This window comes from Curcuma longa, chromosome 2 (genome assembly GCF_044706935.1).
Source record: "Curcuma longa cultivar G26 ecotype Majalengka, Jawa Barat chromosome 2, ITB_CL_G26_1.1, whole genome shotgun sequence".
NCBI lineage: Eukaryota > Viridiplantae > Streptophyta > Magnoliopsida > Zingiberales > Zingiberaceae > Curcuma > Curcuma longa.
In genome coordinates, this window is record NC_133862.1 from 10,976,808 (window position 1) to 11,000,611 (window position 23,804).

Sequence of the window (23,804 nt, forward strand, 5' to 3'; positions counted from 1 at the left end):
AGCTTGTGTGACAACAAAATGGAAAAAAAAAGCAGAGAAAATAATCATTTTCTGTGACCATAAAATAGTATAATTAATAAAATGTTAGAATTAATGTTCAACTATTTGATTTGTTTATTTCTAAAATTAATTTGATTTATATGGTTATTATTATTTTTTTAATTTGTTGAGCTCGACATGCTTAATACATTGGATTCACATGGTCTGCTCGACTGGTTTGGCACATTGTATTTGACCAGTTTAATAAATGTAATCTAGTTGACCGACTTGCTCGCTAGGTTTGATTGGTCTACTAGGCCTGATCAACTTGACCGACCTAATTAGTCCACTCTAACTCATAGTCCCGTCTCATCTAGCCTACCTTAATTAATCCTTCACCAATAAAAAGTTGAAATTCGTCATCTCAATGGTTTTACATGGTCGGTCTCATGATCATCTGTGAGGATGTAAATCGAGAAACTGTAGTTGATAACTATGGAGGAGAGAATTGTCAGGGCTTCGTCGAGATTTTATTTTTACTTATTTCAGTAAGTCTGTCCTGTAATAACTAACTCTTCAACAACGGTGGAATCTGCCATCCTAACGACGCCATATGATCAGTCACACGATCATCTATGAGGAGGTAAATCAAGAAACTGCATTGGCCACGATGAAAGAGGGTATTATCTTAGCTTCATCGAGATTCGACTCCTAACCACTTCAATAATTTTATTCCGTTGTAATCAATTCAATTATGTCACGGAACAATTCAATCATGCTCATATATGTGTAAACCGGACACTTATCCATTTAGTTTCATCTACTACCTTTATTTATTTATTTTTAACAAAAATAATTTTGCTTTACCTGAATCATTTTATGGAAATATACAGACATTGAAAAATCTTAAATATATATATTTTTTTCTAAAATGCTTTCAAATATATATACACACAAGAATTTACAATCTGAAGAAAATCTTGTCAAAAAAGAAAGAAGGAAAAGGAAAAGCAATTTCCAAAAATCCATGGACAAAGAAATATGGATGCGGGGCCAATGGAAGAGATGTTGCCTCCAATTCCGTGAATGATTCCAATATCCAGCAGCAGCAGCAGCTTCCTTCTCGATTTCCTCCTCCTCCGATTCCAGGTGGGAAAATTTTGATTTTGATTTGATTTTTTTTTAAAAAAAATTATTTCTCGATCAAATCGGGGAACTGGTGTAGGAGTTCCCAGAAGGTTCCGGGGGAAGGAACGGTAGGTGTGGAGAGGAAATTGTTGCTAGGGCTACTGAGGAAGTTGCCGGCGAAAGCCGGACTCGATTCCGGGGAGAAGCTGAGGTCGAACGACGAGGGCGAGAAGAGGTTGGGCGGTATCGGCGAGAGATCCGCGGGCACAGGCGACAGGATCCCCTGGAAGGCGCCCTGCCGGCTCAGCGCCGGCCCGCAAGCCGACTCCAGATCCACGAAGGCGGACGCGCGCGGGGAGGCTTTCTCGAAGGAGGCGATGCGCGCTGCGGGGGAGAGCGCGCCGGCGCCGGCACCGGGCGACGGCAGCGCGGCGGAGCCCGGACCGGTCAGCCTCTGCACCAGCGTCATGAACTCCCCCGGCTCGACGTGGATGATCTTCGGGGAGACAGAGTAGATGATGATCGGGTCACGGCTCGGCTCGGCGGCGGCGGCGGCGGGGGGCTTCCTGATGGTATGGGAATCCTTGCTGACCTTGAGGCTGAGAGCCGACGGCCGGGGGCCTTTGAGCTGTATCTCCTGCCGCGGCGACGGGCGGAAGCCGGAGGGATCCATCGATTCCAGGCGGCGAACGATCGAAGAGAAGCGGCGGATGAGTGGAAACTGCAATTATGCGGTTATTTTTATTTTCATGGAGGAAAAGGAAAGGAGGAAGTTTTGTGGAAAATAGAAGCCTATACGTGTGAATTTTTTTTTAAAAAAAAAACTCTTTAAAAAATTAAATAAAATATACACTATCAATAAATAAAATGATAATTTAAGATAATAGAGTTATTTTTTATAAAAAAATATTGCAGTCAAGTCAATACTGAGAGGCATGATGGTTACAGCTCCACCAAGCTTTATATAAGCACGTGGAACAGCTTTTCCTCGTGTTTTGTTTACTTGTTTTTCTTGTTCATATGCTTTAGTTTTAAATTGTTGAAGTCATATTTTAACTTCCAACTATAGACTTAAAATTGTGGATAAAATTGTAATATTTGGCATTAATATTTATATCTTTCAGCCACCCTTCATCATTATAGATAAAAGATGAAATTTATATCAACGATCGATTTCATGATTATTTGTAGGAAGAAAATCAGAAAGTTGAGTTATCATTGAAATAACATTACCTGAAGCGAAATAAGTATCTTGAATACTGTAACAAATCTGTCATGTAGTAATCACTTCAACTATACCCTCGAGGCAAAAATTTTAAACCATTTCTCGATTTATACGTGTTATCCTTGCACAAGGGGTCATATTAATCTTTTCTGTATTGTTCCAATTTTATCGGATGTCTTAATATTTATATCTTACCGCCACCCTTAATCATAAGATATACACAAGGCGTTTTACAGTCTCCGGAACATAGTTGAGTTGATTATGACAGAGACAGACTTGCTGAAGTAGGCAAGACATGGTTTCGACGAAATGAAACAATGTCCTCTTCCGTTGTAATCAACTACAATTTCTCAATTTACCTCTTCATATATGATCATGAGAACTGATCATGTAAAACCGCTGAAATAGCGGATTTCAACTTTTGTTGAAGAAATAGAAAGTGTTTCATAAGGTTCATTCATTCTCTCCCTTAGTTCATGGCTCCATAAACTCCAACAATTAACCTCTCCGAGGAGAGGGATGCATATTAAAGCTACTGGTGCTGCATATCCACAAACAGTCAACGTGGTCAAACAAAACGGGATGAAATAAGAATTATCTGAACTTTAAATCCTTTTTACAAAGAATTCCAAAAGCAATTTACAAGCGTTTTAAAGCTAACTGTCACATTGTTGCACTCGGCATTTCCAGCTTCAGAAACCAAACGATTATCTTCCGGCTTCTCGGAACAAGTAACCGTGAGAAGCCCAGGCCACCACATCCAAGCAAACAAATCACCAGCTAATTACAAATCACTGGGTCAGATTGCAAACTAAGAATGGCTTTTGATTGCGAGAACAAGCAACCCAAGTAGACGGAATGACTTGTTATGGATCATCAGAACCCCAGGCATCATCGCGCAAAGATTTTCGAGCAACAATGCGATTTTTTCTTGCTTCCTCCTGTTTTCTTAGGTCGTTGGGCCCAAACTCTGTGGAAGGTTTTATTCCCATCACCTGAGCAATCAACCTTTGGGCTGTTCGTGCAGAAGTCTTAGGCCTTGGATATGGAGGTTCCAAATCTGTAAGATTGCAATATTTAATTACAAACCAACAAAAATCACACCAAAAGCATGAGAGAGACAAACAGAGAGAGAGAGAGAGGAAAATAATAATACCTTTGGCGGAAATCTGATCCCCTAGACTATCATCCTCCTGCAGAAAACGAACTTTGAATGGAAAAGGAATCTTGCTATGAGCGTCGCGTGCTGCAAATAGAGACAATGTATCAAGGATCTATTAGAGTAAACAATTGCAAACAAAACCATCCAATTAAGACCAAGAACTGATCTACAACTAGTTTGATCAGAAGAGAAGCCTACTTTACTACACCTAATTGGATAGTACCTGTGGTCCAAAACCTTATCTTGTAGGAAAAAAGATAACGAGCACATTGAAACAATGAGAGAGTGACTCTTAACACTCTGAAAAATAATTAGATATACATCGTCCATTCCCATAATGCATTAAAAATATAGGAGAATATTACTGAACCATTTAACATTACTAAACCATTTGCTTCCTCTTTGGAATCAATCAGAGAAGGTATATTATTATTACTAGGGAAAGCAGGGCACAATTTAGGTCATAACTGAACCATCAATGAAGATAGGATGGATGACTATCTAGTAAATAACTTTTTTTTTCTTTACACCTTCCATCTATTCTTACTCCCAGTTATCACTTTAAAACACCAATGTGATCAAGAATGCTATTTCTGAAGGCCTAAGAAACCTGTTATTTATTGACAGCTGTAAATATTTCATTACTTTGAATTGATTGTCACATCATCAATGAATAGAATTGATACTTCCACATACATGTGAGAAAAATATAAATGCTTTATGTAAGAAGAACTACTACAACAAATAACCAGCAGATACATATTAGTGCATCAACTCGTAACCTCACCAACACTTCAGCCAATCTCTGAGGTCAAATCCAGGTCATCTTTCATTTATGAACTTTCTTTTACTAGTCATAATGAGTTGATCCCAATCATCAAGGTCGTTAAATCAAGGTTTCTATTGTGAATTTTTTGGGTAAATTTTTTATTTGTAAATTATATCAAACTGTGATTCGTAAAGTTTAAAATAAAAATTATAAAATATACTAAAATAACATTATTCAATATATTTTTTATATTAAAAAATATATGATATAATATAATATTTATTTTAAAAGCATAGTAGTATTGATGAAGTATGTTGACAGTGATTCATAACAAAAATATGTAGATTAATATCTTCTACAATCCACAAGTTATTAGCCCTTTCATTCCATTTGAAATGAAATGGTTCGATAGGAAATTTTCTAACCAACTGCTTTTGATCTATAAGAATTATTGACATATGTTGATGACTTAGACATAACATGACTTCTAAGTCATTATTGATTTCACCCTTTGTCATTTTGTGTATTGATTTGATAAGATTTTTTCCCTCAATCCTTATTAGTCGTCAAGTCCACATTAGCTATCATCATGGTAGTCAAGATTGCAATCCATGGCAGTTAAGATTGTGATCTAGACCATAAGATATTGCAATCTTTCAATCCAAGCAAACCTAAATATTCCAAATGCCAAGTAGGATCTGAATTAGGCTACGATTTTATGAAACACAGTTATGTTTGCTATATGAGCAATCATGTTTTGATGTTCCAATATCAGTCTAACAACAATAGCTCCAATATTGTTGTCTTTCCAATTAATAGTAAAGGAAATAAAATTAACAGAACTAAAAATAACAGTAGCTCCAGAGTACTTAGTCAAAGCTTTAAAGAGTTCCTTCTTTTAAAGCCAAAACTATAATGTTGTCATCACATAGATAATAGCCAAAGAATCCAAATAATCCCTTTGATCAAATAACTTGCCAAACATAAAAAAAAAGACGATGCAAACCCACATCTGGTTTTGAATCTTGTCCACTTATTGTATGTTATAGAGCTCTGATTAATCAGGATGCACACAATGCTTGATAATAACAAATGTCAACTTTCCTAATTTTCAATATAGTAAAAGGCTAAGCATAAAAGAAACATTAGAAAGATGTCAAACCTTTTTCATGCCATGAATAACTAAACAACTCATCCAACATCCATCTCTTCAATTAAAACTGTAAAAAATATCCATTCATGATAGAAAGAAAGTTTCTTATATGCGAGGGCTGCCATAATTCTACAACTCATAATTAACTGTTCGGGCTATAAGCAAATTTTCATACTATATAAAAGGAAAAAGTTCCTAATGAGCAACAGAAAGAAAGAGGTGCGTTGTACAAACATACCGAGTGTTGGAGTTCGGAACACTGCAAGCGCAACAGTATCGTTGACCCATCGGATAGCAACACCATCATCTTTAAACTTCTCAAACAATTTCTCTAATTCTATTGTCCGGGTGCTAGGTGGAAAGTCGTATAGCACAAGGACATGGCCAGTACCATATCCAACTGAGAACATGAGTCAAGATGTTACATTCAAGATTTCACTTTTCAGCTAAAGGTGAATTCCAATATACCTAAACAGGCAAATTAAAGCTGAGAATACTCACAGTTCGTAACCAAGCTCGCATCATCTTCAACACGATGCTCACGATCCTTAATCAGCAGAGAAACATCTGACTTAGAGAGGTCATCAGTTGCTGTCGCTGAATCCAACTGTTCACTGTACAAGTAACTCTTTTCGTACATGAATGACCCCCTTCCACGCCGCTTTGGAGTAATATGTACCTCAGCATCAACTTTTGGCGGGCTTGATTTCCCATCGCTCCTAGTATTTGAAGATAGAAAAGATTCGTCGGGGTAGCCGCGGTCTGCAATTGCTTCCCAATCTGCGGTGCACCACAAGAGTTTCCGTTATCAATTATAACTCCAAGAATGGTTCGAATTATAAAAAATAAGCAGTAAAGGCACCATCTTCCTCGTCTTCATGATCGCCACGAGACGCCGAAACCCTAATTTCCTCTTGCAGTGAAACCTTCTCACTCGCCGACCCAGACTCCCTTCGATAAACCACAGACACAAGGTCCCAAATAAAAGAAGTGATTTACGAGTACCAATTCAATAACCAATCCCCTTAATTATACCACATCGATATCGTCGCTTACTCTGATCTCGAAGTCAAAGGCGCGATGGAGCCGCGAGTGCGAATGGCCAGAGCGCGGGACCGGATCTCGTCGGCCTTGAGGGAGAATCCACGGGAGGAGTGTAATTCGGCGAGATCCTCGAGAGCGGTGGCGAGCCGGAGGTCGCCGGACGGATACGAGGGTTCCGCAGATTGCAACCTCGAGACGACGGACTCAAGAACAGAGATCGCCCCCTCGATTTCCCCTCGGTCCACCAAGTCCTCCACCGCCTCGCTCCACCCGTCTCCGCCGCCACTGCCGCCAGCCTCCATGTCGCTGCTTCCCTTCCGCTTGGAGACGCGTATCCTGCACGGTAGAAAAAGACACGGGCCAACTTTTATAGCTGCAATAATGGGCTGTATTATTGGGCCTTCTAGTGGCCGACTAGTTTGTTGGGCCCAATGAGAAGAGTGACTATACAGTAACTGTATATAACAAATTTAATATTGTTAATTATTTTCTTTAATTATTATTAGTCTCTCTTTTTGCTCACTAGTTATACGTTTTTTATAATTATCATGAAATTTTATAGGAAATTTATAAAAATACACTCTTGATAATCGAAATTTTATAGGAAGTTTCAATCAGAGCCATATAATTCAGTGTGATTTTGAAAAATAAATAAATAATATAAAGTCAGTCATTTGTAGTTTCAACGGAACATTATTCAAAATTGAAGGACTAAAAGACAAAAAAGCATGTGTAGCCGTTAACTCTTCCCAACGGTCGAATTCCCATCTCCGCTCCCTCCTCTGCTTTTAAATACGACTCCCCTTCGCTCATCTCAAACACACGCGCTCTCTCTCTCTCTCTCTCTTGATCGAGCTCACGATAGCAAACCATGGGAATGATGTCGATCGCATCCCCGCCGCCGGCCGCCTGTTCCCCGGCCCACCGTCGCGCGCACAAGGCCTTCCTCCTGTCCAACTACGTCCTCCTCGGCGCCGCCTCCAGCTGCGTCTTCCTCACCCTCTCCCTCCGCCTCATCCCCTCCGCCTGCGGCCTCCTCCTCGTGCTCCTCCACGCCCTCACCATCGCCGCGGCCGTGTCCGGGTGCGCGGCCGCCGGGGGCCCCTCCGCTCGCTGGTACGGCGCCCACATGGTCGCCACCGTGCTGGCGGCCATCCTCCAGGGAGCGGTGGCGGTGCTCGTGTTCACCCGGACCGCCGACTTCCTGGTGGACGGGCTGAAGTCGTACGTGCGGGAGGAGGACGGGGTGGTTATTCTGAGGATGGTGGGAGCCCTGTGCGTGCTCATATTCTGCATGGAGTGGGTGGTCATGGCGATGGCCTTCGTGTTGAGGTACTACGCCTATACAGACCAAGGAGGCAACGGCACGATGAGCAGCACTGCCAAAACGCATCAGCAGGAATGCACTAGCAACTGGCAGCCTTGATTCTCAGTTCTTGTGAATTAATTCTGAAACATGTTTGTGTTGTTTGAGTTCTTACTGCAGATCAGATTAAGTTCTTCCTTTGGCAGATTGTGAGAGAGCAGGGGAACTATCCTCTTGGCAGAGATTGATTATTGTTTGATTATTTTGTATTAGTTGCAAGTATTGTGAATGATATTGATAATTGTTTGATTATCACTCAAAGTTCGTTCCTCTTAGCATCACTTTCCTCACTCACCATAAGTTGCATTGGATCTTTCTGGGATGTCAGTCACCAACCTGTGGCAGCATTTTAAGACAAGTACCGGATCCTAAGCAATCGGTTTCTGAGAGGAAAACATGTTTATGATTGTCAAAGGTTTGGAAAGGCATTTCCATTACATTCATTTAGACGTCTAGTTAATATTCTTCGAGTGAACTTGAGACACGAATTCATTTTTCATCTCATGCACAATGAAGAACTTGTAGTTGTGTTTCAAGTTCAAAATTCAATTTAAAGTTCTTACATCCAATAAAAATTACCTGAAATCTGTAATTATTCTACCTTAAGTTCTTAACTCGGGGAGGAAGATTAAATAGACTAAATAACTGTTAGCTGACAAACAAATCTAAATCTAGTAGATTTTGTCCTGGTTGTCATAAAGATATTTTCCCACCTTGTCAATACATATAAACCCTAAACCCTAAACCCTAAACCCTAAACCCTAAACCCTAAAACCCTAAACCCTAAACCCTAAACCCTAAAACCCTAAACCCTAAACCCTAAACCCTAAATCCTAAACCCTAAACCCTAAACCCTAAACCCTAAACCCTAAAACCCTAAACCCTAAACCCTAAAACCCTAAACCTAAACCCTAAAACCCTAAACCCTAAACCCTAAACCCTAAACCCTAAACCCTAAACCCTAAACCCTAAACCCTAAACCCTAAAACCCTAAACCCTAAACCCTAAACCCTAAACCCTAAACCCTAAACCCTAAACCCTAAAACCCTAAACCCTAAACCCTAAAACCCTAAACCCTAAACCCTAAACCCTAAACCCTAAACCCTAAACCCTAAACCCTAAACCCTAAACCCTAAACCCTAAACCCTAAACCCTAAACCCTAAACCCCCTAAACCCTAAACCCTAAACCCTAAACCCTAAACCCTAAACCCTAAACCCTAAAACCCTAAACCCTAAACCCTAAACCCTAAACCCTAAACCCTAAACCCTAAACCCTAAACCCTAAACCCTAAACCCTAAACCCTAAACCCTAAACCCTAAACCCTAAAACCCTAAAACCCTAAACCCTAAACCCTAAAACCCTAAACCCTAAACCCTAAAACCCTAAACCCTAAACCCTAAACCCTAAACCCTAAACCCTAAACCCTAAACCCTAAAACCCTAAACCCTAAACCCTAAACCCTAAACCCTAAACCCTAAAACCCTAAACCCTAAACCCTAAACCCTAAACCCTAAACCCTAAACCCTAAACCCTAAACCCTAAACCCTAAACCCTAAACCCTAAACCCTAAACCCTAAACCCTAAACCCTAAAACCCTAAACCCTAAACCCTAAACCCTAAAACCCTAAACCCTAAACCCTAAACCCTAAACCCTAAACCCTAAACCCTAAACCCTAAACCCTAAACCCTAAACCCTAAACCCTAAACCCTAAAACCCTAAAACCCTAAACCCTAAACCCTAAACCCTAAACCCTAAACCCTAAACCCTAAAACCCTAAACCCTAAAACCTAAACCCTAAACCCTAAAACCCTAAACCCTAAACCCTAAACCCTAAACCCTAAACCCTAAAACCCTAAACCCTAAACCCTAAACCCTAAACCCTAAACCCTAAACCCTAAACCCTAAACCCTAAACCCTAAACCCTAAACCCTAAACCCTAAACCCTAAACCCTAAACCCTAAAACCCTAAACCCTAAACCCTAAACCCTAAACCCTAAACCCTAAACCCTAAACCCTAAACCCTAAACCCTAAACCCTAAACCCTAAACCCTAAAACCCTAAACCCTAAACCCTAAACCCTAAACCCTAAACCCTAAACCCTAAACCCTAAACCCTAAACCCTAAACCCTAAACCCTAAACCCTAAACCCTAAACCCTAAACCCTAAACCCTAAACCCTAAACCCTAAAATCCAAAACCCTAAACCCTAAACCCTAAACCCTAAAAACCCTAAACCCTAAACCCTAAACCCTAAACCCTAAACCCTAAACCCTAAACCCTAAACCCTAAACCTAAACCTTAAACCCTAAACCCTAAACCAAAAACCAAAAAACTGCCGCCGCCTCCTCTCTGGGCGATTTCCAGGCGATTCCAGCCCCTTTGGGCGTTTTTTGCAGCGGCGCCGGCCGCCGCCAGTCTTCCAGCGCGGAGGTAGAAGGCTTGCGGGCTTCAGCAGAGGCTCTGCCCACCGGGAAAGCTACGCACGTGGTGCTGCCCGTCGCGAGTGGACCGCGCGCGGCGCTGCACGTCGGGAGGGATCTACTACAACGCGGGCGGTGCTGTGGAGCTCAGGCAGCCACACGCTTTTCCAGAGCGGCGCTAGAGGCCTTGCAAGCGCCGCCAACGACTTTGGCCGCCAGGGGTGCTGCGGGCGTGAAGATCTGTCTGTCGTTTCTCAGGAGGCTCTGTTTTTGGGCGATCCTCAGGCGGCGTTGCTGCTGTTCAAGCTCCGACGACTGTTCTGGTAGCCGATTGTGACTAGAACTCGCAGGTGGCGGCGGTGGCGCTGGTCGCGACTCCTGTTCCGCCAGCGGTAATGGCCGCAGGTGGCCCTGTTCCACCGGCAGCGGACGCCCTGTAGTTTCCCCCTTTGTCCGTGACTGCCCCGACACAAGGGAACCCTCGCACGATGGCTGCTGAAACAAGACGTGCTCGATCTGTTTCCTACGCGGCAGTCCTTCAACCCGCTTCGCCCCGAGCATCCAAGAAGAATCTCGAAGACGTAGGTGAGGATTTCAAACAAGCTACGATCTACAATGACAAACCAGGAATCTTCTATACGGAGGAGGAGGTGGCAAGCATGGCGGAGCCGTATAGGTTTGCTTTGGTTGGGAAATTTTCGGGTCTGAGACCCAAACCACAGGAGGTGCTTCAAGCTTTCCGCAATCTGGGACTATCTGGATTCTACAACATTCGGTTCCTACGCTCAGGGTACATCTTCATGCACCTATCTACAAGTGAGGACATGGCTAGAATATGGACAAGGGGGATATGGTACATTGGAGGAGTCTCACTCAGGATTTTCAAGTGGACTCCAAACTTCTCTTACACGGTGGAGTCGTCAGTCGTCCCGGTGTGGATACAGTTTCCGGATCTGCCAATTCATATGTTTAACAAAAAGGGCTTGTTCTCAGCGGCCAAGATAGTGGGAACTCCAATAAAGATTGATGAGGCGACAGCGGACTGCTCAAGATTGACAATGGCCCTGGTTTGTGTGGAAATAGATCTCCTGAAGCCGAGGATTGAGGAATTCTGGATTGGTATAGGGGAAGAGAAAAGGTTGCAAAAGGTGGTGTATGAGAGGGTGCCAAACTACTGCAAGCAATGCTGTCACTTAGGCCACACGGAGGAGGAGTGTTATGCTAATGGTAATAGACCGAAACCACAAAGGAAAGCGGGAAAGGAAGATGGTGCAAGAGGAGGGGAAGACCTAAGGGTCAGATTGAACCGAAAGTATGCTGCAGGAAATGATAAGGGGACAGTCAATACCACCGTAGAGCCTAGAGAGGAGGTGCAAAAGAAGAATGGAGGAGAGACACAAATATGGACGGTGAAGAAGGGGAACTCAAAGGCGCAAGAACAGGAAAAAACACATGAACAAGAGCAGGGGAACAGATTCCAGGTTCTGAACATAGAGGAGGAAGAAGATCAGGTGGAGGTAGAGGAGATCGATGGTGGGGCTAGAAGGATGTCGAAGGAGGGAGAAGAGTATAGTGCTGAATCAATAAATAAAATCTCGAGGCAAGGGACGTCAAAACTGAAAGTTGTAGAGGAAGAGGAACAGGTGGAAGTACATTACCAGAAAACTTACTGCTAATAGCATACTCCTTATGGCAAAGTCAACCAACAAATAACTCTCGAGTTACCGCTACCAAATATATTGATAATTGTGGGACTCCAAATCCATTTGTTCAATATCAGAAAAAGAGAGAATAGTGTTTCACTAAAGAGAGATCCTAGCTAGTCCCACAGAAACTCATAACACTGACAACTAATCTATGATTCTTTTTGACTCTGAACTAGACTGCCGGTTTCTATAACCACAACTAAACTAAATTTACAAGTGCAGCTCTACGCGGGCTTTGAATTTTACATCTGCATTCATCTGTTTAGCAATACCAAGCTTATCAGGATGCAAGATCTCAGAGTTTATAAGTAAAATATTTTAATTTTGTACAAACCACGAGTTCAAGAATCATGATTAGCCACCTCCTGAATGTGCACCTCACTACTGGCAATAATTGGCGTGTCTTCTAACAGCGCTGTTCCAGGTTCATCTTGCTGTCTCTGAGGTTCATCTTTGTGAGACTCGGCATAATGGCCATCTTTGCTTCGAGGTAACCTCTTTTTGGACCATTTCTTCCTGAAACTAGCCTTCTTAGATTTGATCTTTTTCATTACTTCAGTTTCCGCCTTTAGTTCCTTAATTTTCCGTTTGCCAGGAAGAACAGTGTACTGGCAAGCACCGACAATACCTGCCTTAGACTGACCTGTACAAAAAGGAGTCAGTAAAAAAAAGGTGCATCCCTTGACTGTTTGATGCAACTGAAATGTTGGTTGAAGAGAAATCAGAGGGCATAAACTAAATAGAATTTTCTGGTTTAAAACTAATTGTTTTTCTATCACCCGTACATTCTATGAATTAAAGACAAGTTCAACCTACTTTGTATGGCCAAAAGAGCAGTCCTCGCAGCTTTTATCTCAGCTTCCTTTTTTGTTCTAGCTGCAGCTCCTATATATTGAATTCCCCCAATCTCAACGGTACATATAAATGGCATTGCTCCAGAGGAACTTTTGGTGCAGATATAAGATGGGATTGCATAGTTCATTTTCTGGGCATACTCCTGGAGCAAATTTTTGCAGAGGCCAGTCTCATGCTGAGGGCACAATATCATACACACAAGATCAGTAAGCAGCATAAAGTTTGAAGTTCATTCAACAGTGAGGAAAGTAACTATAGATGACAACAATGGTCCCAGCAAAGCTATAAGAATGCAGGTTCCCTTCATCAACCAAAAACAATGCAATACTGCTGAAAGACGATACGGCATAACATATTGGTGATACCATGTTAGATTAAATAGGTAGAGCTGATCAAAGGTGTATGGTTTCTAGGACTTAGAGATCTCATTGCATTGGTGGCCGTGATTAGCTTCAATTAAGTTGTCAAGCATATAAAACTATTATATTTTCTGTCAAGGAGTAAGATGAAAGTAGTCAGGAAAATCTTCATTATCTCAGTCAAAGATTTTTCCTTCATTATATTTTTCCACTGCTACTATTTTTGATCTGTCTCACCGATCCTGCTGCTTCATCTGGTTTCTTCTGTTGTCTCAGAAGTGAACTCTACTTCATTACTTTTGGCTTGTTCTTTGTTATTAAAAATCTGCTAATATCTTTCTGTTTTACTATGTTCTTGTCTATTGCATCATCACAATGGCTATTTCCACTTCTTTGAAAATATATCTTACTGCTATAAATTTTACAAAATTTCCAAAGGCTTGTGCTACAAAGCCAAAAGCAAGGTTTTTATTTTTCCGATTTTATAGTTCTTATTTCATTTTTCACTCATTCATTTTTCTCCTTTGATTGTACTGCTGCTGTTTTGATTCATTTGATTTGTCTCTCCTATCCTGCTTCACTATCTAGTCCAAGGTTTAAAATCTCATGTCATGTTCGGTACGAGTGAAATATTTCGTTCAACCTACCAACCAAAACCAACACCGGCACCAACACACTTGAGGTACCATTGTCGCTGAGTACACCTCCTGTGGGTCTTGCAGTCGTTGAGGACGCCTCGCACTGGTCCCACAGTTGTCGCTAGCGGCGCGAACAGGAAGGAGAAGAGCATGAACACTCAAAAAGGAAGGAGAAGAGGAATGCGCAAACAGGAAAGACCGAGGATGCCTCCTGCAGGCCTCGCGATTGCTGAGGACACCTCATGCTAGCTTCGAGACCGCCGAGGACACGTCACTTGGGCCCCACGGTTGTTGCTAGCAACGCAAATAAGAAGGAGAAGAACAAGAAGCCTTGCGACCGCCGAGGACACGTTACTCCAGCCCTACTGTCATCACTAGCGGCGTGAACAGGAAGGAGAAGAACAGGAATTCGCAAACAGAAGAAGAAGAGGAACACGTGAAGGGGCAAGAGAACAAGAAGGAGAAGGGAAAAGGTTAAACTTAGCTTTTAATTAAATAAGATTCGTTAATAATTCCAATCAACTCCAAACTATAATTGGAGTAATTTAAATCGACTTAATTAAACCCAAATAAAATTATCTCATTAATTTAATATATATATTAAAAAATTTATTTTGTTTTTTAAATATTTAGATTAAATTTTTATTTTTAATTAATATATTTTATATTTAAAAAAATATTAAAACTATATCGGCACAATACGATATAGTACTGAAACTGTATCATTCCAATCCAAGACCGAAACCTCGGCACGGATCGAGATTTTAAACCTTGATCTAGTTTATTAGTTGCCTTGTTATATTTTTGTTTCCCCTACATTAATTCTACTTAATATGAATTTCTTGTTCTTTGTTGTTATGTTAAGCGGATGTCTTTTTCATTTTTGCTATGTTTTTGTCCATTGCTATCTTTATGGTGACTTGTTTTGTTTCTTGTTAAAAAATGTACCTTATTTATATTCTAAATTTTCCAAATTGTCCAAGATTTTAACTAAGAAACCAAAAGTATTGTTTTTTTTTTGTGCATGTATATGATAACATACAGACCAAGAGTTGGAAGAAATATATTCAAGCAATGTAGTAGCAATTACTACTAAATCTAGAATCATAATCTTTGAAAATCCTTAAATAGTGTCAGGGGGCGTACAACTGTGGGCATGTTTTCTGTCATGAGGCCTGACTTGTGAAACTCCAATAGTGCAATCTCAGCAGCAGACTGTTCTGCAGCTTTGCGATTGAAAAAACCAGGGAGAGAATCATATCTAACATCATTAACAATAACAGTTGACTTGAAGACAGGTTCATGCGAAGGACCTTCCTTGAGAGTCTGATAAACAGGTGTAGGAATGCCTACTTTTTGTGCATACTCTTGCAAACGACTCTTGAAAACATAGCAGCTTTGTACCCCTGAAAACAGGATCAATAAAAAATCAGCATACAAATAAAGCGCTATCAATTAACAGTATAAGAGAATAACACTAAAAGTTGTGTACCAACTATCACAAGAAGGAGCTTGTATAATCATTGAGCCCTAAACTCATTTAGACACAGATTTTCTTGGTACCCCTTTACCTTTCAATTGGTTCAACTTTTGTAACTATGAAACCTATTCTGTTTATAAGCATGTTATACCATCTTAATATGCTTCCTTTAATTTTTCACATACAACAAAATATTTATCTCAGCATTCTCATGCTTTCCAAATTAACTTCCTTATTCATTGTCCCAAATTCTAACCCTTGAAAAGAATATATAGCAGTACCACATTCTAACAATTTTTTTTTCTTTTTAGCCTGACGGAGGATCACACAAGAAAACATTCCTCTCGACTATGCACACAATTTTTACACTTGTGAATACCTTCCTCAATCACTTCATGATAAATAATAGCTCCAAGATATTAGAAGTCTCTTAAATGCAACAATGTCTCGTCTATAAAGCTAAACTATTCCTTTAGTTTCTCTTTTGAAATGAATGTCAAAACGCACTCCAATGTCAAGAGCAATACCCCTTCAATGTAGAGTCACTACAATTCTAGTGAGCTCACCAAGGAGCTCAACTCCAGAATGTGTAGTCCAGCAAAATACAAACCAAATAAATCAAAACTCTAGATTTTACAGTTTAAATGAGAAGATAAGGATTTACAAAGTTTGTCAATGGCTTTGAATAACAAAGTTGAAGAAAACCTGTAACATTCGAAGAAAGAAAGGCCTTCACAGTAATGTGCCATGGAATTGTTAGAGAAGGAGAAGGCATTAAATTAATAATGGGTCTAGTCACAATAAAATAAAAAATAGGCTATCCTAGTGATTGCAATTCAGCATGCTATGTTTTAGAATTCCAAGGTAGAAGGATGCATAGTTAGAATCACAAGCTTTACGCCAAATTAACCTGTATAAACTACTTTAGCGAGGAAACAATCCAAATGTTATTTCAATTTAATATTCAATTCAGACACCAAGTTAGACTTGCAACTAAGAATAGCATTGCAGCATCACTTTTTGGTGGTAACACATAATTTGGACCAACCAGCACAGCACCAACTGATTGTTTTGAACTGAAACTGATTGACACCAGTGCAAACATATATCAGCCAGTATTGAATCAATATTTTAAAGCAAGGTTTAGTACAGTCATACAAAGATGTTAAGTTTATCTATGGAGAAAAGTTGACACATCTTTTCTAACATTTACAACAATCAGATTCAGTTATAGTAGGGTTATCAAGAAAAGGGAAAAAATGTATGGATGTTGCATTCAAGAAGCAAAATGAAATAGAACAAGAAAAAAATAACAAGAGCCCAAGAAGAGTTGAAAGAGTGCATCTTCTTAAAGTTTATTTTACCTTTTGCATTCTCAGGACTCTTTTCAATTGTTCGATCACTAATTTTATCGGCATCTTCTGTCAGCGTCACCCCTTCAAAATCCATATGTGGCGTGCCTATGTTCATGCAAAAAGGATTATAAGCTCCTGAGATCAATCTAGATAACATCTAAATCAAATATTTTCATCTTTCTTCAGAAAATATTTTTTAAACATCCAGAATAAAATCTTAGAATTAAAAAAATTCGAATATGAAATTAAAAATCCCAAAAAAGTAGCATTTCAGAATTTCAAACTTATCTTAAAATTATCGTTTAAAATATTGTCTTAATATTTTGCTAGCTCAAAATTTTGATCGAGTCACGGTGACATTCAATTTGCCACATATTGGTGACATCAGACTCGAAAACTAGTTCTTTAGGAGCAAGACCATCTTTGACCAAGTCAATTTTGTTCAAGTTAAAATGATGAAAATACCCTTACATGGGGCATGCCCACAAAAAAAAAGATCAAAACTTAAAAAGACAACCCGGTGTATGAAGCTCCCACCAATGTATGGTCCCGAGGAAGAGTATATTGTACGCAGCTTTACCCTGCTTTGTAAGAAACTGTTTCCGAAACTCAAATCTGTGACCTCTAGGTCATACAACAACAACTTTACCATTGCGACAAGGCTCCCCTTCATCAAAACTTAACTTTGGTAAACATTTCATTCTTTATAACCTGAGGTGATGGGTCATAAATGGGCTGTGCCCTTTTAGTATCAACCCAATCCTGATTTATTTATATGGATGTCATAATCTGTAACCTACATAGGGCTCATTTATAAATGTTGACTCATTTACAACATGTTTAATTAAATGGGTAGATAGGTTGATCATGTCCGGCCTGACCTGACATAGATATATTTTGTTCAAAATATAATTCTGTGCCATGGAGATATTTATTGGCTTTTCATTCTCAACTGCATACTTCACTACACCTCACTTCTGACACAGCAACATTTTCAGATATTTATGATAGTAGGATAGTGTACATTAGAAGCATATTTTAAGTATTTTGGTAAAACAAGTCTCAGTGAAATCTAATTTGGCTTTCTAGCATGACATAATTCTGCAATCTTCTACTGCCAGCTTGAATCAGAGCCACCCATGATTAGTCCTCTCTTCTCTGTTCCTATTGTGACTAGAAATGCCCCTCCTCACCACTAGATATCACTTTCACTATTGTTGCTGTCTCAACAACAGTAATTAGTTAGTTGTTTGAACCTATTCATGTGACTGTGTTTGAAGAAGAAAAAAAACAAGAGAAATTTTTTCCTATTTTTTCTCTATATTGCTTTCAACCAATTTTGGTGGGCAATTCTCTTTCACCTGCATAGAGCTCAAATCCAAACTTAAAAAAAAACAATTTTTTTCTTCTCAAATCTATTTTTGATTAATTGTTTTATGTTTTTGGAAAATAAAATTTTAAAATTATCCCTCCCTCTTTCCTTCCCCCTTGAAAGAGATAAATGAAAAAAATTCACAATTCTTTTCCTAAAATTTTTTACCTTTCTTTCCCGAGTTGTTTCCTGCCTTTGTATTTCCTTCCTTTGTAGGAAGCCTGGCCTAAGAGTTTGATATCTCATGAAATTGATGATCCTATGAAGGAATCTTGGGACCACATTATTCCTTTTGTTAAAATTTTACATATTTACTTTACACTTATACTCCCAACAATGATTGAAGTCCTTTGAATCTACATTCCAATTGGAAATCGTGACGTGATAAACACTTATCACGGCCAAGGAGCAAGATTAGAATGAAGTAGAGCAAGAGAATTTTGATGGCATTATCGTTGTTCTTGTCATTGTCATCTCCATTGTTAATGGGCCTATTAGCTAGCAGCCACCACTATCAATCAGGCTCTATAACCATAGTCATTCAACACATAAGAGATGCACCTATACGTATCTAAACCAAGCAAAAGAATTTTAAGAACAACATTATTACTATCACATGGCTAATCAACTCCTCGATTTCAATGCAACACTATTACTTTTTGATTTCAACTACAGTCATGTCTGATGACACCTTGGGCTAAAACTAACAACATAGCTAGATGATTCTATATCTAATTATTATTATTTTTCCAATATTTGCTTTTTTTAGTGATTATCTTATGTACAACATAACCCCTAATATCCATAAAATACAATCATATAAAACACAATAGCAAAAAACCTGTATAACACCACAAACTATTAAAGAGGAAGAAAATTTGCAAATATAACTAATAAAACACCAAATACAACCATATGATATTTCACATCTCATTATCCAGTGTGATTCATCGTGTGCAAGTCATTGACAATCAACAAGAAATCCAAACAAGGAGATAACAGAAAAAAAAAAAAGATGCAGAAGCAAATCAAGTAGATAAATCAGTTTCTCTGCATATTCCAATATGTCAAGACCAAACCTTAGCAACATTTATCTACGACTAGAAGTAATCATTGGTTTCGACAACAATAACTCACATGTCTCAGCAACTTCAATATGTAGTCAACTCTAAGCCACCTAAAATCTTAAAATTATCCAACAGAATAACAAAATAACTCAATTAAGACAACTCCAACCTTATCCACCAATGATCCACCAGCCACAACCCAACTCCCAATTCCAACTAACTGGAAGCAACATCAAACCAGATTAGATTAATCACCCCTAACTCTGATCTTACTCGAACCAACTGTCCTTTGTTCCACCTGCCACAACCCAACTAGTTCTTTAATCCACAATTACCACCCAACTAAATTGATTGCCACAGATACATCATCCACGTTTAATGGATATAAAACCCGTGCAATCAACACATGCTCTAATCAAGAGACCACCTTCAACATTTATTGACCTGAACCACAGCCTGCTCCAGTAGCATTCTACTTGTCGATTTAGACCCACTTACACAACGTCAACTCACCAAACCGACTCTACTGTATCATTATTTAAATTAAGCACGACACGATCAACAGTCAGCTATAAAAAATTCAGTACGACAACTGACAAACGGAGAACTAGAACTCCATGCAAATCCTGCCCAATACAACAAGCAAAAAACACGAACGCACCTGATGAGAGAAGGAAAGTTCAGATCACACCACTACACTGTCAAGAAATCTATTAAGCCAGACACTTCGAAACCCTAACAAAAGCCCTATTTACTCAATAAAGATACTCTAAACCATGCATCAACAGAAATAAAATGCTTTGGGATTACCGACATGGAGAGGAAAACGTCGGGAGGAGGCTGTCGCTCGGGTGGCTATAGGTAGAATGCATCCAATGGATGCTCGAGTTCACGCGCAGACTTATCCCCCTGACCGTGCGCTCGGACGAGAGGTCTTCTCGCCATGGCGCGCTGCTGGCCGGAGAAGATGTCGCTCACACTCCGCTAGGTAGAAGGGCCTAACCAAGAGTCGCTCGCTTACGCAACCGAGGAGCAACCGAGCAAGGCTTCTCGGCGCTGCTCGTAGCAATCGCAGAGGAAGCCGGAGCTCGCCGGGCTCCGCAACGAAAGCAACTGGCGCGTCGGGTACTCGGACTGAGCCGTGGGTGCCCTAGTTTATTTGAACCAATAATCAAACCGGTTCGGTTCGGTTCGATGCGGTGCGCCAATAATCGAACCTACCAATTTACCTCTAAATAGCCAAAAAGATAGATGATTACTACTATTTAATTTAATTTTTTTAAATGGCAAAATTCATAGGGAAAACTTTGCCCTCACATAATTAATAGACAATGTCAAATATAAAATATTTATTACTTTTCAATATGATATATGCATTAAAAATCATAAAGCACAGCGAAAATTAAAATTTATCATCCAACGATTCTATACGATCGACTTCACGATCATTTATAAAGAGATAAATCGATAAGCTATAATTGACCACAATAAAAGAGGATATTATCTCGACTTTATTGAGATTTAATTCTTGTCTACTTCAACAAGTCTGTCAAATTTTATCCTTTTTCTTATTAGAAAGAAACAGGAATAGAATTGTTGTAAAAGCTACTGAATTTTTGAGGACCTGAAAGATAAAAAAAAAAAAAAAAGTGACCGTAAAACAGAAAAAAAAATTGTTCAATGACAAAAAGGACAAGTTCTATATAACACTTGATTTGCCCTGTACAATTAATACATCAATCTTCATAATAATAACAACGACTAGATATTATGTGAAAAAGAAAAAGAGAGTTCACTTGGCACAGTCTCGTGTCCACTCCAATGCAGCCTCCTCAACCAGCCGAGAGAATATTTGCTTGCTAACTTCATCGACAACTTTGTCAGCCTCTTCCAAGCATATCCACCACTCCCATCCGATGTCCCATGCAGAATTTAAGACAGTATTTCTCGGCATTAGCTCTCTCTCCAATCTAATGTGGAGACTACCTTCACCAGCATCGACACCATTGATATCATTGAAACTTGTCAATTCGTTGATCCCGTTACTAACTTCCTCCACCAATTTGTCAATGGACAAGTATGTTATCCTCCCCCATGGTTGGTCTTGCAGCAGGGGATGAATTGTATACTTCAACTGGTTGTATTTTCGTGCCATTAGCTCCTCTGAAATGTCGAGGTATAGCTTAGGTAGGTCCACTTTTCTATTTATGCTTTGTTTCAGATGGTTGATGGATCTAGCAGCATCGACACTGAATAAAAATTTTACACAACAAAGAAATGATTGACTGCTGAGAAGAGCACTCTTGAGATCGTCTCCTATTGAAGATTCTACTCCAACTTTCTTGTAATCAGGCAGCTGGACGACTTCTGTGAATTTAAACATTCGTTCATCCTGGTTGGTCCTCAGCATAGCTTGACCAATTATTTTATGGTTTTTATTCAGGTTGTCTGCAGACAACAGAAACATATCACCTTACAGTTTTGTACAAATTGCATGTGTTCTTATAGACGGTTAAGCTCATTAGTCAATATGAGGAAATCAAGATTGTCTTCTCAAATTTCTAGATGAATCAGAATATAGAATCATTATGCCTACCTGAATTCGCAGAGTTGTTCACTTTCTTCATCTGCTCAACGAGTTTGCTGCCGTTGGAACCACCCACTGATTTTGGAGCATCATTCACTTCAATGCAATATTTAATTGCCGTGTCATTGTCATAGCATTTTTTGTCCTCGATCTGGAAAAAAAATAATGATACTCGATTAAGAATAACTAAATAGATGATTCATTATTTGGAGAATTAGAAATTATAATGCGATGAAACAATAGCTTAAATCAGGACCATATGCCAAGACATCTTTTGTTTAGGTCTATTAATATCATTAATGGATCTCTTGTCATAAAAGTATTCAATAACTTAGTTCAGATTGACTTGGATACCTTTTTGAATATCGCAGTAAATGATAAATGAACAAATGAAACTCAAAGGTGGAGACATACTGCAGAAATGGTAATGGCAGCTCTCCTAGTTGCTTTTACTTCTGACTTAGTCTTTTCTCTTGAAGAATCAGTGATTGCCTTTGCTATGGCTCTGTAATGAGACCTCAAATCTGGATGTTGTGGTTCCCCATTATGCTTTGGTTGCACTGTGGAAGTCTTAGGATTAAGCATTTTTATCCTTGTTGATTGAACTCCCTTATCTTCTTGCTGCTTCACATTTAATCTTGATGGTTTCTTCTCCTCATTGTTCAGCTTTGGGTAGCAATCGCCTTTTTCTTTTGCTGTTTGCTGTATACAGAGGAGGGAGTAACATAATAGGGCAATGTTTCAGCAACATCCTTCTCCGTATGCTTAAATTCTTTCCGTTCTTGTTTCTCAGCTAAAATATGTTTACGATAATCCAATCTATTGTTCTCTTGACCCAATTTAATTTCTTGGATCCTTTCTTGCATCAAGGCCTTCTCAGGAAGTTCATTCTGCACACTGGAATCCTGATAGTGCAAATGCAGAGGCTTCATTATCACAATTGGTGGCAGCTGATCAACCCTTTGTAGGTTTCTCCGACACTGCTCTAGTTCTTTAGTACCAAAAACAGTTGGTTCTAGTCCTTTTCCTCCAATCTGGCTTCGTTTCAAAAGCCCTTTGAGATGCTTAGTTTCGATGAAGTCATCTGGTCCGTTATCGTCTTGAGCATTACTCTGCACAAGAAAATGTGACTTCCTTGTTTTAGGCATCTCTATATCGAACCTAGGCCTCGGTAAGCTGACAAAATCCTTTTCTTCTTTGCTGATAGGTTGAATAGTTTTTGAGGGGGCTTCTTCCAAACCCATAAGCTTAGCAACTAGATTTGAAGATCTAGCTTTCTTTGGTTGCCCGGATGAATAATGTAGTTCAGTGTTTAGGCACTTATCCTCCAAACTATCGACCGTACCACATCGTATTGATCTACTAGAGGAGTTCTTATCATCATCAAACAGTATATTCTCTTTGTAAAGACTTTCTTTTATGACTTGTTTCAGCTCTTCCATGCAATTCCTTGAAAAGTCATCAGATGAAGGTTGTGGTTCATGGTACCTTCTTCGGTAATCACTGACTCTGAATCCTTCAGAACTCAACTCTTGCGGTGGCATTTCCGTGCCTCTCTTGTTGACAACTTCTTCTTTCAGATTATTACTCGGTTGGGGCATCTTCTTTGATGCATCCTGAAGCTTTTTAAGAATGTCCAGTGACTCCTGCAGACCTATAGCACCTCTAAGAAGATCTTCTGCAAAAAATTCTGATCTACCCGCAACATGTCTAGCCATTGACCATGAATCAATCATCTGTGTCAGTTTCTGAGCTTCTCTTGACACATGCATAAGCTGGAAGTCACTGCTGTTTCTGTAAGCCAAGGCCTTTTTTTCTTCTTCTTCTTCTTTACCCTTCTCAGAAGTTGGATTTCTGCCTCCGCGAGCTGCTGTTTGGCCTTCCCATTTGCCCTAGGCTGGACTGTTTCATGATCATCATCAGAGGGAAATAAAAGCGACCTGGTTAAGGATCTGCGAACAGCCGATTTCAGACTGCCTTGATGCATATTTTATGAACAATAAACAGACTTTGGCAGAATCAGAGGCAAAAACACCAAATCTAACACCACAGTCAAAGTTTCTTCTCATGAAAGAGAAACAATGTACCTAGATCAATTTCCCCCAAGTTTTAACAATTCGCCCTTAGAAACATCAGC

General features: G+C 39.6%; 5 protein-coding genes, 1 non-coding gene and 1 pseudogene across 7 annotated transcripts; 2 read left to right on the forward strand and 5 right to left on the reverse strand.

The window, feature by feature from the left end:
• Positions 1-1,167: 1,167 nt before the first annotated feature.
• Positions 1,168-1,902, reverse strand: LOC141822169 (protein MKS1-like). The gene has a single exon (XM_074709600.1). The coding sequence runs from the start codon at positions 1,778-1,780 to the stop codon at positions 1,172-1,174; it is 609 nt and encodes a 202-aa protein (XP_074565701.1). The 5' UTR covers positions 1,781-1,902; the 3' UTR covers positions 1,168-1,171.
• A 514-nt stretch (positions 1,903-2,416) lies between these two features.
• Positions 2,417-2,516, reverse strand: LOC141822545 (U6 spliceosomal RNA). Its single transcript, XR_012601280.1, has one exon. It is a non-coding gene; the product is annotated as a U6 spliceosomal RNA (small nuclear RNA).
• Positions 2,517-2,915: 399 nt separating this feature from the next.
• LOC141821332 (uncharacterized) lies at positions 2,916-6,793 on the reverse strand. The gene is made up of 6 exons (XM_074708746.1): positions 6,473-6,793; positions 6,279-6,367; positions 5,918-6,196; positions 5,655-5,816; positions 3,489-3,578; positions 2,916-3,392 (listed from the first exon to the last, which is right to left on the reverse strand). Exons 1-6 carry the CDS (start codon positions 6,760-6,762, stop codon positions 3,199-3,201), a joined length of 1,104 nt encoding a protein of 367 aa, XP_074564847.1. The 5' UTR covers positions 6,763-6,793; the 3' UTR covers positions 2,916-3,198.
• A 507-nt stretch (positions 6,794-7,300) lies between these two features.
• Positions 7,301-8,087, forward strand: LOC141822184 (uncharacterized). Its single transcript, XM_074709611.1, has one exon. The coding sequence runs from the start codon at positions 7,332-7,334 to the stop codon at positions 7,884-7,886; it is 555 nt and encodes a 184-aa protein (XP_074565712.1). The 5' UTR covers positions 7,301-7,331; the 3' UTR covers positions 7,887-8,087.
• A 2,649-nt stretch (positions 8,088-10,736) lies between these two features.
• Positions 10,737-11,924, forward strand: LOC141821603 (uncharacterized). The gene has a single exon (XM_074708977.1). The coding sequence runs from the start codon at positions 10,737-10,739 to the stop codon at positions 11,922-11,924; it is 1,188 nt and encodes a 395-aa protein (XP_074565078.1).
• A 34-nt stretch (positions 11,925-11,958) lies between these two features.
• Positions 11,959-20,188, reverse strand: LOC141821927 (double-stranded RNA-binding protein 8-like). Of its 2 annotated transcripts, none has more exons than XM_074709313.1 (5): positions 19,895-20,188; positions 16,651-16,746; positions 14,953-15,212; positions 12,771-12,984; positions 11,959-12,597 (listed from the first exon to the last, which is right to left on the reverse strand). In XM_074709313.1, the coding sequence occupies exons 1-5, from the start codon at positions 19,950-19,952 to the stop codon at positions 12,296-12,298; spliced, it is 930 nt and encodes a 309-aa protein (XP_074565414.1). In that variant the 5' UTR covers positions 19,953-20,188; the 3' UTR covers positions 11,959-12,295. The 2 variants fall into 2 exon arrangements, with proteins under 2 accessions (XP_074565414.1, XP_074565415.1); XM_074709314.1 differs by having other exon boundaries at positions 19,891-19,967.
• A 533-nt stretch (positions 20,189-20,721) lies between these two features.
• On the reverse strand, positions 20,722-23,804 carry LOC141822133 (uncharacterized; annotated as a pseudogene).